The 19891-nt window shown below is 34.1% G+C and overlaps 3 protein-coding genes across 5 annotated transcripts in view; 2 read left to right on the top strand and 1 right to left on the bottom strand.

Annotated features, from left to right (window-relative positions):
- LOC117114436 (transcription elongation factor SPT6 homolog) overlaps positions 1-829 on the top strand; it is a 22183-nt gene extending 21354 nt beyond the window's left edge. For both annotated transcript variants that reach the window (XM_033258100.1, XM_033258101.1), the window contains one exon: positions 61-829. In XM_033258100.1, the coding sequence (XP_033113991.1) occupies positions 61-194 (134 nt within the window). In that variant the 3' untranslated portion in view covers positions 195-829. The remainder of the gene's footprint in view (positions 1-60) is intronic.
- Positions 830-9187: 8358 nt separating this feature from the next.
- On the top strand, positions 9188-14707 carry LOC117114441 (protein LLP homolog). The gene is made up of 4 exons (XM_033258109.1): positions 9188-9343; positions 10690-10828; positions 11397-11588; positions 14413-14707. Exons 2-4 carry the CDS (start codon positions 10690-10692, stop codon positions 14586-14588), a joined length of 507 nt encoding a protein of 168 aa, XP_033114000.1. The 5' UTR covers positions 9188-9343; the 3' UTR covers positions 14589-14707.
- Positions 14708-15233: 526 nt separating this feature from the next.
- Positions 15234-19891, bottom strand: part of LOC117114437 (trichohyalin-like) — a 24627-nt gene continuing 19969 nt past the window's right edge. For both annotated transcript variants that reach the window (XM_033258102.1, XM_033258104.1), the window contains 5 exons: positions 19719-19804; positions 19460-19529; positions 18298-18444; positions 17612-17880; positions 15234-17359 (listed from right to left, as the gene is read on the bottom strand). In XM_033258102.1, the coding sequence (XP_033113993.1) occupies positions 17317-17359; positions 17612-17880; positions 18298-18444; positions 19460-19529; positions 19719-19804 (615 nt within the window). In that variant the 3' untranslated portion in view covers positions 15234-17316. The remainder of the gene's footprint in view (positions 17360-17611; positions 17881-18297; positions 18445-19459; positions 19530-19718; positions 19805-19891) is intronic.

Below are 19891 nucleotides of genomic sequence, written 5' to 3' on the forward strand. Positions count from 1 at the left end.
TATATATATAGACTGTAAATTGTAGATTTTAAAAACATTGCGATAATTTCAACCCTTCAGGCAATGTGAACAAGAAAGCTATATCTATTGTGGCTCGTGGTAAGAAGGTAAAGAAGGCTACCGCAAAGAAGAGTTTGCTAATGAAGGCACTGGCTCATAATAAAGCTTTGGCTAGGAAGAGGCTGGTCGCCTAAGCAGAATTGATCAAGAACAAAAATATATACACATGTGCCTTGGAGTTCGTATATATTTTCCTGAAGTAATGTCGGTTTTAACGGGCTTTTTTTTTTCAAGAAAATGGTATCTGGTTAAGGGAATGTAAATCAACAAAAGTGCTAAAGATTAAGATGATGACAAACTGAATTGGCAAATAAAGTTCTGACATTATGTGTAATTTGTTTTTATGACATCAATAGGCCATCTAATATGTATAGATGTGTATCTAAGATTTTTTTAAATTTCATATATTATAGTGACTTTAAATCCAATTCACAAAATGTGATTGAAATAATTTTGGAGACACCCACACACTTCTTTTTTTTTTGATGACGTGCCTATGGATTTAAATTAGTGTAGGTAAAAATTTTCATGTGTATTTTTTAAATGGTACAATTCTTTTTTTTCTCTCTACTAACTTTTAAGTGTCATCCTTTAATTATTTACGCATTATGGCAAGATAATCAAGGTTTACTAATTGTTGTAGGGTAGTAAATCACAAACAACAATCTAATGTGAAACAGACTAATTATGGTATATATACATGAATGCATATAGCCTAAATGTACGGGTTTATTTGTTAATTAAAAATCTTTGTAGAAGCGCTTTGCAATCCCGGTATTACGTTGTCTTTATGTAAATTGAACTAGTACAATCAACAATTTTGTCCGGGATGGGAAAATTTCTAATCTCAATTACAACGTCTTAATCATGCTATACAAAACAGAAAACAGAAGAAAATTTAAACTACGGAATCTCTCTTTATATCAATAATATTAAATAAAAAGGATTTCAAAAAGATGTCTTCATGTTAACTACAGTAACAAATTATAAATCTAGTACTGCAGCATGAAGCACATGAAGCAGTTTTGGACGCAAGATAACACTAGGCTGTGATTGCTATGAAAATTTTTCCCACTTATGCTACCGTCGAGAAGATCGGGGACATCGCATCCCGCAATATGTCGGTACAGTGTCTGGGCCTGCACATTCTGTTTATCTTGGATTGATTATGGTTGTACTCATTAAACCTGTTTTGATTAAACCTCTGGGGAATAGGAATAACATGTACCTGTTTTGATTAAACCTCTGGGGAATAGGAATAACATGTGAAAACACAGCGTTGCTCATATTATTACTAACTGCAACCTGTCTCTTATACACATCTAGATGTGTATAAGAGACAGGGCAAAAATTGAGGCCGATAGAGATAACAATATTCTAGGGGGTCACTAGGGGCATGCCCCGCGAAATGTCTGTGTTCTAGACGCCCGAAAATAACCTCTGAGGCCTTTTGGGCGATCAAATTTTCTACCCGCGCCAGCTAGGTCCTCTTGGATTCACGTCTGGGTATCTTTTCTTTCAACAAGATTTCTGGACCACCATGATATTCTGAGACCCATTTTTTCAATACATAAAGCTGTCATAAAGTCAAAATGTTTGGTTGTGTTTGTGGTCTGTTTTTATCTTCGTTTTATAGACAACCCGTGTGTGTCTAAATGAGGAAAACCCCGCCTTTGGCCCATCGAAAACAAAGTTGTTATAAAACATTTGTATTAATAGTAGAGCACTTCACAGATTATGGGAATACACTAAGAATGTATGTCTTCGTTTTATAGACACAATATCCTAGGTATTCAACCTTTTTGCGCCGCACATTTAGGCTGCACAGTCAAGAGGAAACAGTCATTAAGAAAATGTAGGTAGCGGTAGCTTTTACTACGAAGGAATGGGAATTCCGAACTTAGTCAATGCACAAGCGCAGTTACCAAAGAACATGCATGAAACGTTTAAAAAAAAAAAAAACAGTGAGCATGCGCTTGGTGACAGCCATGGTGAGCATGTGCACTGAGTAAGTGACGTTGTCGAGCATGCCCAGTTACCAAAAAGTCATCTCAGGAACCAAACAGCGTCTGCGATGAGGGTCTGAAATAGAAATGGGGAAAATCGAACCTTTTATGTAACAATTAATTACAACTCACCTACAGTGTAATAATCGTTAGGGAGAATTGTAATTAAATTAATAATCGTTAGGGAGAATTGTAATTAAATTATCGAAAGCAACAGTTTATTTGACTCTATCGCCGTACGTACGTATGCGTTGACAATCCAATTGAAAAATTGAATATAAACAAACAAATAAATAATAATAATAATAATAATAATAATATCATTAATAATAATAACAATATAATAATAATAATAATAATAATAACAACAACAACAACAACAATTATAGTAAGAACATAAGTTAAAGAAAATCTATGGTAGACCTAATAGGCCTACATAAACTCGTATCACACTTTCTACATTTCTAATGTGGAATACTTTAGTATTTAATATTTTTTTTTTATTATTTTACCTGTGACCGCAATGTAAATAACTTCATGGCTATTGTTACACCAGTCGTAACCAAATTCTACATGTAGGCTCTAATTTATTATGTTTATGTGTCTTATCATAAAGCAAATGCATTAAAGACTGTCAAACGAGTCATAAGTTGAAGATGTTGCGGCGTTTTTATAGGAAATATTTCTTAAGTTAAGTTTGTGGCAGTTCCAGATAAATTGTGTAGGGGCCTACTTTCAAATTTTTGTTTCAATGCCAGCACCCATGACACAACGATGTGTATAAGAGACAATACTATATTCAGGAAATAGATTAAAACATCCCAGGAATACATAGAGAGCACTTTATTACACATTAAATAAACTATCCTCTCCTCGGACAGCATTCCGGTTATTTTCGAGTCTAGGTTTCAATCCAGATTAAGGATCATTTATGGAAGTGATACTTAGTCTGGTTGTATTAGGCCTGAGGGCCTATATTATATAGTTAACAAAATAACAATTTGTTGTCTATTTTTGTCTGAGTTTTATTTTTACAGGGGGAGGGGAAAATATAACCCTAGATCCCCGTAGCCTCGGCCCTGGCAACGACAAGAATGGTATGGTGAATTTGAAATCAAACAGCGTTGGAAGTGAAAACAAAATGTTAAAACAATACAAGAAAATTGAGAAGATATCTAATTAATAAGCGTGATAATACTGTATTAATTCAATAATTGGGAAGTCACTAAAATGTAACGTTTTACAGGCTCTATATCCAGTGGATGGGTTAATGCCATCGGTACGTACGTACCTCTCCAAATTTGAAAAGGTTCACATTTTCATGAGAGTTGAGAATCCTCTGAATATAAAATTAGTGATTTTCTGTGATTTTAACAAAAAATCTTAATTTTTTACATTTTAACCAGTGATCTATTGTGCCGTGATCTGGACAAACGTATTATATCCAATTTTGAGATTTTTGGTTTAGGGGCACCTTGCGGATGTAATCTATCATGTGAATTTATCATATAACCAAAACAAGGTTTAGAAATATGAAATTATTATAATAGTTACCGTACGCATTATATTCATCCACACAAGCAACACATATTGGAAGAGCAATATATCCACCAAGCATTAAAAATTTGGCAATCGTTGGTGCGCGCATAAAACGTAATTTCTTGTAATTTGGATATAACTTGACGTGTATAATGATATTGATATACAATCAAAATTCTCCGTAACTATCTATGCTGAATATTTAAAGAGCGAACGTCCTTATATTGTGGTCATATTAGACTATAGTATTTCTTGGAATCTTGATGTATGAGATCGATAATCAATCAAAATTCTTTATTAAGTACAAAACACACATTATTTATGGTAAATTTCACCATTTTTTAATAAATTGATTATTTATATTGTATAAACTCACTAAACAAATATCAATAACAATTTACGGTTTCATTATAATTGGAACATTTGCATACCTCCGAAACTGTTCAAATACTGAACTAGGCATATAGTTCCCATTTAATTTGCCTGCTTTCTACAAAATGCGACATTTCCGGCCTTCACGATGATACGTCGTACGACATTTCGACGCCTGTTGAGGAAAGTCTGGTAAAACTTTGCTGGAAAATATCATGTGACTATAATAATATAATAATAATAATCTAACACGCACAAAACAGATAGTTGGGCCAATATAGTAACAACCCATTTTATGTGAAACTGACCCATGAAATTGACCCAATATGTTGGGTCAACTATCTAGATGACCCATTCTAGGTTGCATTAACCCAGAACTGGGTCAGAAAATTTAAACCCAAATATTTAGTCAAAAATTTGACCAAGTGTTTTTAGAGTGTAGTAGAGCATTGTGTTAAAATTGCAGGTCTCTAGAAAAGTCATGCGAAAAAAAAAGATATAGTTTGTATCGTTTGGCTGGGATCAATGTAGTCTGTGTTTGTTTGATTTCATTTGATTTATATCTTTTAGCAATGTTGCGCGGGCCTGATCAAAGTCCTTCGCGGGACAGAGTTGGCCCGTGGGCGGGGGATGAATACCAGTGCCTTATTGACTTGCCACAAATCTCTAATTTATTGATTTTTCGTAGTATTAGCACATTTCGGAAAGCGCTACCAGCGTTAGTTTATGTCAATAAACTTTTTTGATGCGAATCCAAGAAAAAGTATACTATGAAACGCCAAGCAAATAGGTAATATGGAACGTCATTGGTGCCTAAATCCATTTTTCCAGCTTTTTTACTGATTAAGACAAAGTTTAGGGACTGGAACCCAGTCTAGTGCCCTATATGAATGTCTACAAAACGAATACAGAAGACCCGAAAAACGAAAACCCCTATTTTCTCTTTGACTTTAATGAAAATACTATCAGACCACAATTTAATAATTGTTGAATTGCCTTTCACACCCAGAACTACGAGAAACACCTTTTACTTAAGAAAACTCCCTGATGATGACCCAACAAAGTGTCGAAATATTGAATCCCAGCACGATTGCGTGCAGACCTATATCATTTCTTGGAGTATGTATTAGGCTTATTCTTTCGTATTTGAAAATAATCAGTGGACCCTCTGGTTTAAAACTTCCTATTTTAGTTAAAAACTACCCTCTAAGTATAACGGTACAGTCTAATAATTTAAAAATCTAAATTTTCTAGATCTAGAAAACTCAGATAAGCCTATCTGATTTTTTTAGACACGGAGCACCCCACAGTTGAACATAGTATTTCATAAATAATGTAAAGGTGCCATTACCAAATATAATTTTGACACTTCAAATCAATTTCTTGATTTCAAAATTAAAGTCAGTGAAATCATCTTAATACCTGGACCTGGGGGTGTTCTTCATAATTTTGACACACGCAATGGTTAATTTGGATGCATAACTGCAACATATCCCTATATCATATATGGACAACTGTAAAACTAAATTTAACGTTTCTTCTCTAAGAGTTGAGTTGAATAGCTTAGTGGTTAACTTGACACTCAGGGGATGCATCCTCCCCATCCTCCTCCACTCCTTTCAGAGGTTGGAAAAAATTGTTAAATGTCTATTTCTAAACGTTAAAAAAATAACTGACATAAATTAACTGACATAAAGTATTAAAGTGCTATTTTCCGGTATCTAGAAGTCCCCAATACATAAAATGTTCTCAAACTATGATGGGGTTGAGGTCGATATAGGCCTAGTAATTTTTTTAAATTTTATTTATTAAAGTACCATTTTCCGGTATCTAAAAGTCTCAAACTGCACCAGGGTCCAAAATTGGGGCTCTGGTGCAGTGGCATACCGCCTGCGCCCTCGTTGCGACAGTCCACAGAGCCCCCCACCCCCCAAATCCGAGGGGGGGGGATCATATCCATTGACGGATTGATTTTTAAAATATATAAATAAAATTACATCCAAATTGTTGCACTCCTTAATTGTGTGTTTACATCCCCATGTTACCATTTGGAAACCGATCAAGTGACATACGGTAGCGTCTATAAATAAGATTTTTGGAGGCTTCAGTAGGCCATAGTGCATATTCATGGGAACTTATTTTATACATGGTGTATCTGACTGGTTGTAACAATAGAATTACAGTATTAATTTCTGGAGAAATCATTTGTTTAATAATAATTTATCGATGATCGTAATATTCAGTGGCAGATTAAAGAGCGGCCCAGCCACCCTCCCACTATTTTTTCAAAATATAGAAAATTATTAAGTCTGAGAGAGCATTTTCCGGCCATCCGAGGTGCGTAATCATATATTTTCTTGCCTCAACGGCCCAAATCATGGTGGTACAAACTCTCCATGTCCCTCCCTGGGCCCCTTCTATTTCAAATTCCTCGAGCCGCCAATGACATACCATTTACTTCGCCATTAAATCATTTAGAATACATTGACAAACATAATTAAAAAATAATTGGCCTGAGGTAGATGGTAGTTTTCATAAATATTATATCAAAGAGCCGTTTTCGGGCAACTATGAAGTCTCAAATTCTTAAAATTTACTCATCTGCGGCCCAAAACCATGGTGGGGCTCATGAGGATATGGTAGATCTTGTAATTGTAATATGAGTACCGGTACTATTTTCGGGCATTTATAATTCTCAAATTCTTTTTTCACCATCCGAACCATGGTGGGGCCTCAGTTGGATATGGTAATTTTTGTAATTTTAAATATTCAAGTGCCATTTTAGGGCACCTATATAATTAATTCGGTTTTTTTTTTAAATTATTATTTATTTATTTTAACTCAATTTGTAAAAAATGAAAAGAATTAAAAGGTAATTTAAAAGATGGCACCTATCTAATTAATTCGGTTTTTTTTTTTTTTTTTAATTTATCTTAACTCAATCAATGTCCAAAATGAAAAGAATTAAAAGGTAATTTAAATTCAATTTCCAGGCATCCACAGGTACAAAATATTGAAAATGTTCACGCGTCACCGCCAACCGAGTTGGCGGTAACGTAGTGTGGACACTTTCACCAGAACCCCCACCCACCACTGGCCACCTCAGCCTGCCTTTCAATCCTATTGTCATGGGTTCAATTCCTGTCATTGTGCAGGATTTTAATTGTAACCCAGCCTAATAACTTAAAGGAATAGTGACTCGGGGTTTCTATTAAGAGTTTTATGGTACTTCGTGCATGACTATTTGTCATACTGACTAGAAATATCAAGTTGTGTGTTCTCAATTCAACTTCAATGCCGTAGCCAGCTATTGGGACATTCTCACACAATATTTCTAATGGGTCCACATAGAATGGTCCCACATTTTTCAAAAATGGGTCTAAATTATGCAGTTTTTGCACAAAATAGTGGACATCTGAAAAATGGGTCCAGATTCTCATATTTTGTATAAAATAGGTCAAATTTTAAGAAAATGGGTCCAGAGTTTTTTAGTAAAATGGGTCATCTTTTAAAAAAATGGGTCTGCTGTTTTAAACTTCGGCATGAACTGAGTAACAAATGGCTATGTTGCGTTTACCTGGATGCCTGCCACTCAATGTCACACCATTGCGAGTCAAAATTTGTGTACGTGCTAAGATGCCGCCCTAAAGCTGGGCACTCACTGTGTCGTACTACGGTCGGCCAACAAATTAAATGGACGTTGTGGCGCTAGTGATTGTTCAATTTAAAAACATTTGCTTGACAGCACCTTCTTGGAGTGGTACTTAACAGACCAATGTGCAACAGTGTTTCGTGATCCCAAACTCTGCGACTTTAAACTAACCACTTCTCTGCGGCTTCATCATTAACCTCCCACAATATTGATTTATGCTGTCATGATGAATTTGGCCAAGGGAAAAAAACTGGTACGGCAGCTGTAAAACACTGACATCATGTATAATTGGCCAGCCTTAAAAATGCAGGGAATTCGCAGGGAAAATTTTGTAAGGGGGTGTGTTCTGTAACATAAACTGGTAAGGGGTGACTTGGTATCCAGGTAACATGTCAAATCCGCTGTTGTAAAATTTTTGAAGTCGCCTTCAGTTGGGCTGGCTAGAGTAGTTATTTGCCATGCAGAAAAAACAATTTAAAACAGTCCGGTGAAGTTGGAGCCTAATAACACAACACAATGCTTGAATGACAGCAAACACTCAACAGAGGCACCACCCCACCCAAAAAAAAAGAAATATTATTATTATTATTATCCATTCTTTGTGAGAATATTCGGCTACCAGAAATAGCGTGCCTAAAAAGTATACAGTAGTATTTAGGGCACACACAACTACTGGTACTGATAGTAACTTAGCCTGCCTAGGAAGGACTAGTCTAACAAGAAGACCGAAACCAAACATCAATAAAAAGAAATCAACTCTCCACCACACGATACTGTTTCATCAATGGAATATACTGCACAGTATACTCAGAATATAATTATTTGGTAACGAACGAAACAAAATATAGGCCTAGGGTAGGCCTGTACACAGCCACTCAGTCATGGTTGGAAAACCAGTAAAAAATTAGCTCCATACTAGTCACCTCAGAAAAGATTACTTTAATCACGTAGATGGAAAGTAACATTCACATCTATATTATTCGCCTTATACTCATCACTGGTGACTGTCTAAAAAAAATAGACAAAAATAGAAACACAAACATAACAAAAGTGATGAGGAGCACTTATTCAGGTTGAAAACTTGGTTCACATTGACCACAACGGGTCTCAATTCCAAAAGTAGTTTCGTCAAAAATGCTACTCTCAAAACCAAACAAGATAGTGACATGACAAAAGAGGAAGATACTGGTGCAATAAAGAAATAAAAATAATTCAAATAAACGAATATACATTACAAAAAAAACACCACAATCCACACACACACACACAAACAACACAGAGACGACAACACGACGCGACGCCTAGCTTGTAACAAATCCTTGAAAACAAAATTAACCTTTGACATCTATGATGCTGTAATATAATATTGTACACTACAATTATACAGAAAAAGAAGAAATAATTTGCTAGTTAAATAATTTTAAAAAGCTAACTTATCATATAAAATTTATTAGAAACTTGAAACGATAAGTAATGCTGCAATTGTTTTATTTACTTTTGTATATTAATAAAAGTTATATGTGTTAAAATAAGATTTATATTTTATGCGGCCCAATCATGATTATGGTCCGCCGAATCCACACATTAGCCACGCCACACACGCCGCGACTCGACCCCATTCATTGTGGATGTTTTAGTTCTTTTAGCCGTGCGTGGTGTCTCTATTTGCAGCCCAGGCTTACGCTTCGGCTAGTCATAGATTTCTGATTTTAAGGTTTGTCCGTTATTTTACAACTGTATTATATATAATAGGCCTTATGTAGTATAGTTACAGAGTCTGATATGGAAGTTAGCCAAAGTTGGCTAGAGCCAGGCCTAGGGTAGGTCTTAGTTAGTATATAAATACTAATAGGCCTAGGCCCTAGGCTAGCCGCTAGGCCTAGTAGAAGCATCTAATCTGGGGTGGGTCTACACAGCCGTAGAGGCCTAGGCCTATTCATATAGGTACTGGCCTAAGCCTAATTTCTACTCTATTCAGTATAAGGGGAGGCCTGTCCTACCAGCTCGCCCTACCTACTACTACTAGCTAGTAGGGTTAGCCTCTCTACTCTCTAGTCTAGGCCTCCTAGGCCTAGTTTCAACCGGTCCAAGCAATAAAGTTTCAACTTACAGTAGAATATTTTGCAGGATAAAATAAATGTAAAACACTTCTTAACTAAATATTATGCTCTTAAAAATACTCTGTAAAACAATCATTCTTAATAATAATGCTATTACATATTTAAACGGTATTGTGTAATTCTTAGTAGACAAACAATACATATTTATTTACTCTTTATTTCAACAATTTGTATTTTATGACGGATGATTTACCTAAAATACAGTATACCCCTAACCTGCCGCCAACGTTGCACTGTGATATCTAATTCACGCATTGATTACTCTACTTGGCGTTCCATACACTAAACACTTATTTGGGCATTGAATATCTCAATTCTATAAAAAAATAAATATAGGCCTAATATATTAATATATACAGTAATTATAATAATACTAGTAATAATGATAAAAATAATAATAATAATGAAAAAAAAATTACAATAATTTTATTATTCACGTAAAATAAACCATAATTAAGATAGTAATAACTGTATATTATAATTAGGAGATTATAGTAGAGTATAGAGTGACAAGTAAAGAGTAAAAAAAAAACTTTTAGTAAGTTAATAATATATTAATTAAAACATGAATTAGTATACTAATAGAGAGGCCATTAATTATTTCAACAAAACCAGTATTGTGGCTGCAACTACAGTAATTGGATGATTCTACATTTCATGAGCATAAATTACACCAGGTTTTTTTTTTTTGCTGTCTTTAATAACAGACACTTTAAATTGTGAATGATAAGCCTGTCACACTAGTCCACCAACAGAAGAATAAATAGTATTAAAAGTGCAAATCGATTTAATTGTGCACGAGCTACCCCTGAACAGTTTGAAAATTGTCCCCGCATCTTAAAACCGTAATACTGTACAGTATAATAACAGTACAGTATTCTAGGCTCTTCTTCGATCACAACCATATTTTTTTTAATTTCTCTTTGTTGCTATTTTTCAGATGGCTAAAAGTATTCGAAGTAAGCGGAAAAGGAAGCTGAGAAACATCAAAAGGACTAAAAATGCTCCTAAAGAATTACAAAGACTAAAAAAATGTTTGAATATGCAAGGTGCAGATACTGAGCCAAAAAGATATAATTGTAAGTACACTAGTTGTATTTTTGTGTTAGTTGAAACAATAAATTTATCTGCATGTATGTTCACAAATTGTGTATGTATATGCAATCAATATTTGTTAACTCATTGTGCAAGATTTATAAAGAATTTCAGTTTTCATTTCATTTATTTCAGCAATTCAAACAAATATACAAAAGGACAAAAAGGACAAGAAAATACCCTTGTTGGTGGAAGGATAAATAAACAGCAAACTTAATTGTAGACAGTTTTTTTCTCCGACAAGGGCAAAACAGTAGAATGATAAATTGTAGTGAATTGTACATAATTTATTAGCTACTGTACACAGTTTGATTTAGACAGACAGTGTACAAAAAATGCAACAGCAAATCATAATTAAAACAGTTGAATGTATAATTCGTGATTGTAGAGAGTATAAAACTCCTTACAGCTGGAATGAGATCCATGAATCTCTGTCTACTGTATTTCAAGTGGTATAGCCGATTCCATAGGTGCACATCTCTGATGTAGAATTTGTTTAGTCTAAATTATTAATAAACTCTAATACCATTAATTTTTTTCTCTTGTCTTTAGTTTCTGATATTCGTGAATTAATCAAGAAAGATGAGGTGAACCAGGCTACTGGTACTCGTTACAATCTTAGTAAAATTCCTGGTTATAATTATTTTGGAATGGATATTCAAGAAACAATTGAAGGTAAACAGAAATCTTCAGAAACAAGAAGTAAACAAAATCCTAAACAGAATATGGATGTAGACAATGAAGGTATGTATCAAATTAATCACTTATGACTTGGGGCCAAGCTTCAAATGAGGATTGTTGGTGATAATCCCATTATTAAGTCTTTGTATAGAGAAGTTTGAAACTGGATGCAGGTGAGGATCTGGAGAGACTGGGCTGAAAGGTTGTCCATTAAACATAATACTTTTAGTTTTAGTTTTGTTTAAAAGCGAACTGAAGTATTGTGTATTCTGCTATAACATAGCAATATATTTAATAATAGTATTTATAACTGTTGTTATTATTGTATAGGTGTAATTTTGCCCTACCTGATGTGGAAACGTACTGAATACTCAGTATGTGTGAAAACAATTGCGAAGAAATCGCAAGTTGTTCTCAGGTGGGACTTGAACCCACGATCTCCAGATCACTTGCCTGGCATCATACCTCTAGACGACTGAGCTTGCACCTGATGGCCAGGGTTGAATTCGATTTGCGCAAATCCAGTTATTGTCTATTCCATCACGACAATAACAATTACTATAGTCGAGTTCGCCTAAGTCGAATCTAATGGGACTGGCATAAAAAGTTCGAATTATACAGATTTCGACTTGCACATTTTCGAAAAAAAATATATTAACATAGAACAATACTATGTGTACTCAATGCCCACAAAATCGAATTTCACACAAAACTGAACATTTTCTTAAGTCCCAAACTCATTCCTATTCTTCTTTTAATAAAATACTTTTCGAAAACATGAACTCCCTATTCCAAATCTCGGACGATTTGTCCAATTCAGGACGGTAACACTCACTCGAAAAACCAGACGATAGTTTAATAGACATCGTTTAATGACAAGCATACCAGACGATGTGAAAACGAGACACTTAGCTATACTCGCATTGCCATGGAGATTATCTGTTGATTAACACGACACACCAGTAGATGTTTTCTTTGTTAATTATGAAGTGAAATTTATGCATTCCAATGTTTTAATAAGTGTATATTCTTGCTTTTAATCCTTAAAAACCATTTGGAATCAACCTGCAATAAAGAGGGAACTCAACAAAGCAAGTTTCTACTGGTTACTCTTTTCAGTAACGTCTAATTCAAATTCGTTAGATTCGTCGGTGTAAATTTCAAATGCACCTCATTCATTCTTTAAACTCAAGACGCTTTTCAAAACATGTTGCTAATTTAATTACGGAGGAAATTTGTAGAGAATAAAATATAATTTGTCAGGTTTATTTAGATTTGACTCTAAAATATACATATGAGGGTTTCTTATTTGTTTTTTGTTTTGTTTTATAAACTTATTTAATTAAAACATTCTTGATTACACCGAGCTTGTTACTGTCACGCATTTAAAACTTTGGGCGATCAGACGTCATCACAGCCGAAGCACATGTCTAGTCTGCAAAACACCCCACGAAAATGGACCAATTGGCGGGCAGGAAGAGTTTTTGGGGGCGCAACCTGTTCTGTTTGCAACTAGACTGCCGACCAGCAAGTGGCATTGCCCAATGAAGAATGTGTGCTTGGAAAAACATAATCAGACCTAAAGAAATGCACGCAAAAACAATATAAAATTCGCATCAGTTTTATTAATTAAATTTTCTGAGCAGTACAGCAAAACAACAGGTACTGTACGTATTAAATAATGTGTTGAATTTGCGTAGGCTAGGCAGTCAAAAGAATCCAGGGCTTTGATAAATTAATTAAATAGCTAGGCCCTGACTACAACAATCTTGTTCGAAATGGGTTCAGTACAAGTTTTACAAACTAAACTGGACAAAAAACCGAACATTGGAGCCGATCCGGAGGGGTGTCTGTATTGTGAGAGTAGACTGCAACTTACGACATACGACCATGTGAGCCAAGTTCCACAGCGCGCTGTCTGAGGTGTTAGTTTGACATGACTAACTTGTTGCCATACAACAAGGATTGAACTTCGTATTTTCCCACTGTTGTGTATTTTTCCCACGTGCGCTACTAAATTTGGAACTACGACTTGTGTGGTTGAAATTACTTTAAAATCGGCCTATCCGGACAGGAAAATTCCGTCGATATAGCCGAAATTCAACTTATAAAAATTCGAATTAAACAAACAATTTACACAGTAATACATTGGAAAGAATTGGGACTTTTTAAAAAATTCGACTGACGCGAATTTTCGACTTAAACAGAGTCGACTTTGGCGGACTCGACTGTATCAACATTGCAGTACCCGCTGCTTACTTGGACTCTTCATTTGGTGGCCCCCAAGTACACTATCTCCTTACCATCAACATATCTGCAAAGCCTTTTAAAGCACATTTAAAATTATATCTTTATCCCTTCTAAATTTTGCTTCCTCTCATGTTTTTTGTTTCAAACATTCAACCTAGTTTGTCCTCTGTGGGTTTTTTGAAGCACCTAAGGCATGTTTACTGCATAAGTGTGCATCCATTAATCATTGACCATTGGTATTGGTTGCTCTTTAATTAGTGGAAACATTAATTTATTAACTGTTTGAATAGCCTTATTAATTTATTTGGTTTTTAAATGCCCAGCTTCTCGAATATCTCTCACATGAGAGTAGGTGGAATAAAGGACAACTTATCCATTACATTTATGTGCCGGTGTTCCACTATAACTTCTGCAGTTCGCAAGGGGCCAGCCAAAATTTTCATTTTTAAATATTTTGAAGTGGGCGAAAGGGTTTTTTTTTTGTTATTTTATATATTATTTGTATTCCTTATTTTTTTAGTACTGTATAATGCATTCTATTGTGCCTATTTTCATGATTCACATTATAGCAACTTTTTTATCAATTGCATAAATATGAAAATTTTATAAAACTCATTCCTTTTTTTTTTTGTGTTAGATGTTGATGATCACATTATGGAAGTTGACTCCAAAAGGAATCTAAAAACATTAAAAAATGAACACGGAAATTACCCAAACTGGATGAACCACAGGCAGGTGAAAAAAGCAAAGGCAAGGAATGCACACAGTAAAGTAAAAAAGAAGAAAGCCAATAAAAAAAGAATTGCTTGGTAGTAACACACATTGAAACACTGACTGCATGTGGCATAGGAATAAGTAAATATAATGAAAAAGTAAACTTTAAAAAAAAGAAGCTAGTGGAGAAAGAATGAAGTCATAGAACCCAAAATTTATTAACTATATTTGTATGAAATGCATCTTGTTTGTAGTGTTTCTCTTACAGTACTTTAAGAATAGCATTTAATTGGTTCCTACATTATTTAATGCTCTGAAATTGTTTAGATTCTAAATGTAAAGCTCTGATTTGTAATATACATTTCCTGAGTGTCAATCAAACTTAACTACTGACCAATCAGAATAGGGCCATGAATACTCGCATGTGTTACATACACGGATTGTCCGACAAAAACGCGCATGTTTACATACACTTGCGCTATTGTTTTGTGGGACCTTAGCAATATTCAAAGGGCGGGGCTTAGAGAAAGGTTTCATTGGTATGTAATCAAAGTGTAAGAAATAGAATAAACTTCAAGATCTATGTTGTGCCCTCTACCAGCATGCTAATATTCAATAACTACTGTATACTGTTTCTTAATACATTCCATGTTTCACTACTATACTGTTGCTGTGACAACTACAGTATACAACTTGTATAGTTGTCTCAGACTAAGGGCACAATGAAACACATTATTTTTATGCTTAGATAATAAGTAAGTAGTTTATTCATAATGACCTATTAAAGATCTTGAGGCTTCATAAGTGCAAAAAATATCTATAAAATAGAGTATTAGACTTAATAGTGAAACACATCTTCTTGGGGATCTATTAGACAAGAACTGAAACACGCAGTATTTAAAATGTCATCCTAATAGAATTTATAGTAGTAGTGTTTACGCAAAGTGTACAGTGGGTGGGGTTTTAACACATTCCACTTATTAAAAATATAGTGCAAACCTGGTAATGTTTCACTACTGCAAAATAGAACATAATCTGTCACAAAGCTCATTTACAAGCAACTATAAATCTACTTTCTATGGAGGTCAAAGTGTCTCCCTTCATCACTCACCACTTCACTGATTCATAGAAAATAAGTACAGTACAATGTTCACATTTTGAGACTTATGGACAATAAATACACTTTATAATTGTGATATGCACTGAAAGATATCATTTTGGAATGTTTAAAATTGAACAATCTGTCACCTTTGCACTTTAACATTTCTTTGGCATTTAGAATAAACAAAATTGACTAGCACAACCACGATAATATAATAAGCAATTCTCTTTTTACACAATGTAAACGTAAATGATGCACACTTCCTTCTGACTACAGTTATGAAAATGATAGATGATGCTGTTGATGTCTATACTTTAAGATTAAGAAAACAATTTTATTTAAATTATTTCATGGTTTAAACAACATTTTCTTAAAATGTTAGAAATTTTTCAGTGTTTTTTTTTCAGCCTATAAAGTGAAGTACCCATCAACAGATACATATAAAGCCACAACATTTCTATCAATTACAAAACAAATGAGTGTAGTATATGTTCCAACATACGACAAACCTTTACCAGTACAGTATTTAAATATTGATATTAGTCGAAGATTACAGTACCATTTAAACATGGAGTACCGTCTAGTGATGTATCTATTTAGTTAATAATTTCTTCACAAAATCTAAGGCAGAGGAAATACATTAAAACAATTTAAGTCTATTATGACAGACAAGTTGCACAATTTATTTAAAAAAAGAAACTACATTACGATTACATTATAACATTATAAAACCATTAATTTTTTAATCTATATAGTTCCAGTCGAAGTCACAGCTTTCGGTCGTTTCACTTTCGACTTCCACCCCCACACCTCAGTGGACCCTGATTTAGCCAGATGAAGTTTGCTTCATCGGCCTATGCGATGGTGCATCTAAGGGTGCCTGACATCCCCCCACCCCCGAAAACTAAACGCTCGCTCCTCTCCCACCACTAGTCGCCCTTCCACCATGAAAAATAAATAAATAAATACGCCCAATTAGTTAGAAATCAGTACAGTATTATTTTTAAATAAATAAGATATATTATAGTTTCTTTTTTTCCAAAATGTACATATTTATCAAGATGATTTTTACAGGGTACAATACAACAGACCATACAATATGACTACAATCATATCCAGTATAGTACCAATGTCAATCTAAACCGTTTGATGTTTTGACATTGAAATGAAATTTTTTTTTTAAACATTTAGGGCTACAGGTAGGCTACAAAAGGGACGGATAATTTGTAAGGCCTGTTAACTGAAGCTGAAGTACTTGGCAATTTATGGATTTTTTTTTAATGAATTTGGAAATTTTATTTAATGTTTGACACTAAAGTCTTATACAATTTATAATGGACCTTTTCAAAGTCTCAGTCAAACAACACGTGATCATTATGATCAATCAGAGCAAGACCAAAATGCGCTAGTCCTATAAATGTGTTGTCTAACGAACACATCGTTTATGTACCGGTACGTCTAATGCCTAATATGCATATAGCGTGGTCACTAGATAACAACGGGAAACCAACACAAATCATTTGCCTTTTACTACCGTAACCTATCTGTTTTGTAGTTTTTGTTTCTCGTTTAGTTACACACTGTAGCCTATACATTTTATTTTTCTACATACATAGCTTCAATAGAATGAGAAGTGTCTACATCCATATGTAAAAAGTTTTGTTTACGACGCTGGTATTTTTTCTGAACTGTAGCTTCATTTAACACTGATATGATCGATAGTGATCATTTACTAGAACCTTTCCTTGCCGATGGAATTCTGGGAAGGCTGTTAATGAGAATAAAATGGGATATACAATAAAGTTACATTCATGCTACAGCTAAATTATTAGAAACTATCAATGATCTATTAATAATTTTAATAATAATACTGTAGTAATGATATTTATAATAATATAATAGTAATAGTAATAATAATTATAATAGTAGTAATAATAACAATAGGCCTAATATTATAAATAGTAATATTAATAATAATAATATAATTAATATCAAGATATATTATTTAAAAAGTATCTACCTTGTTGAACTTGTAGCGCCTCGGCTTAACAAATCCCCCTTTTCAATGAAGCTTCTAAGTCTTGTTGAAGATACCTTCCTTTCAGTGCCTGGTTTAGCAGCATCAATGAACTCCCGCCTCAGCGGTAAACCAAGAGGATTCATATCGCGCTGTTGGACGTTATTCGTCTTCATGTTATATTTTTCTTCCATGTCCAGTGGATTATCGATAATGTTTTCATGCATTGACAGAAAAAGAGGTATGTACGCCATGTAGTCAATGAAAGATATCTGTCGAGGGTAGAAAAATGTATAGCTTATACAGTATTATGTAATTACAATATAGGAAGTGACATATATTGTAATGATGTAACTATTAAATTCATAGCCTAATTATACAATAATAGACGTAAGTAATTTCAGTCGTGCATTATATAGGCTATAATAGTTTTTCCTTGAAAATAATCACCATTATGGATATTATATCAATAGCACAGTACTGAAATGCCACCGGCATATCATTTTTTATAATTCAACAACAAATTAAATTATATCAAGTTATAAACTACAATAATATTCAAACACATAGACCTAATTCTAGATTTTAGTAATTTAAGTTAAGATATATGGTCATTTCGTTTAATGCTATATAAAACATTGGGAATTTGTCCTTTCATTCATCCATAGGCCTAATTCAAACATGCTTACGTCACTATATTCATCGGGCTTCATGAGTGACATGATGTACTCTTCCTGGGCTCTGTTTAGTCCGCCAGCACGAAGTTCAATGTGTAGTGATTCAGCTGTAATGTGATTATCACTTCGCTCTGAATTTACATTGCAGTAAAACATAGCCTGCAGAGGGTAAAAGAAACACTACGTTAGCATGCAAACCCAAATAGCTTATGCTTATATTCTCTGGTTCTTAATAAGCGGAGCAATTTAATCGGAACCGAAAGAAAGGCAAAATATTTAAAAGAACTTAAAAATAATGATTCGATGAAAATTTTCAATTAAAGTAAAGACACCAAAACGCAATCCCTGGGTCAAGTGCACCAATCAACTTAACCTGAAAACAGCTCGTGGATGATTTGAAGGTGGCGGGCACGTTAAATAGAAATTATAAGCGCAAAAAATCGATGCTGGAACACCGCGTCTTAAAGAGAAGGGTTCCCCTCTCAGATATAACATTTACATTGTACACCTGCTACCATCAACAAGTAAATGTCCAACCAAGGTTGGTACTCTTAGCTCAGCAAGAGAGAGTTCCCCAACGTACTTTTAAAAGAATATGAAACTCTAAAACAGGTTTCATCCTCTGTGGTTCTAAGCTGTCCCTTGCCCCGCTCCGTACGCTCCCGCTTCGTGTCAGGAAAATTGTGCCGTTACTGGATAATTTTAACCGAACAAAAAAAGTTAGAACATTACTTTTGGCAAAATAACAATGAATCAATCTTATGGTTGTGCCGCTGTTCGTGTCCTTATTTTCTTCTCGTCTTGACCACAGATGTTTCAGAATTTTAATGAATAACATAGTGTAGTACAATTTAAAGTAGAATTTAACTAGAATCTCTGAGTTTTACCCCAATTTCTCCCAAGTATAAAGTGTTGCTTGCAACTCGGACATTACCTTTGTTCCGTGACGACCAACTTTACAAATAATTTGGCAATGTAAACAAATCAATTAAGAACCAGGGGGTAGGGAAATGATAAATGTTCCCCAAAACGTATTACCCTATGTGATAAACCTATACTTAACTGATTGGAACATGTAACATGAAAGTATTTCTGAGATGAAAGTATAAATACCTTTTGGTTAGAAAAAATCATGAAATTATAATGGAGATAATTTGTTGAGAAGATACCATACCTTGTATAATTCCATTTTACGCTCGATGTCCATTAGATCGGAGATGTCGATTAGATGTTGGCTGAATGAGCTGCAATGCAATTTGTTTTAAAATGTTTATACTTATGCACAGAGTTGGCATACATTTACACTGTATTATGAAATCTACACACTGATTGCACTTTTATTTTTTCCTTATTGAAACACCCGTTTGAATAAATTAATGTCTGTTTAATTTCATTTATTACAATAACATCTGCTGTAACTTAAGTTTACTTACTCCATTGTGCACATCCTTTCACTGAGTGCCGCCATCACTGCAAACATCTTAAATGTGATCATCGAATGTTCATCGATATTGAGAACCTTAGAATAAATATTCACCATCATCATTGCCATTATTATCATTATTGCCGCCATCATCATCATGATCATTGTCATAATTATTCATTA

This window comes from Anneissia japonica, unplaced genomic scaffold, assembly GCF_011630105.1.
Source record: "Anneissia japonica isolate Jap-2015-1 unplaced genomic scaffold, ASM1163010v1 scaffold3845_len455572_cov173, whole genome shotgun sequence".
NCBI classification, from domain to species: Eukaryota; Metazoa; Echinodermata; class Crinoidea; order Comatulida; family Comatulidae; genus Anneissia; species Anneissia japonica.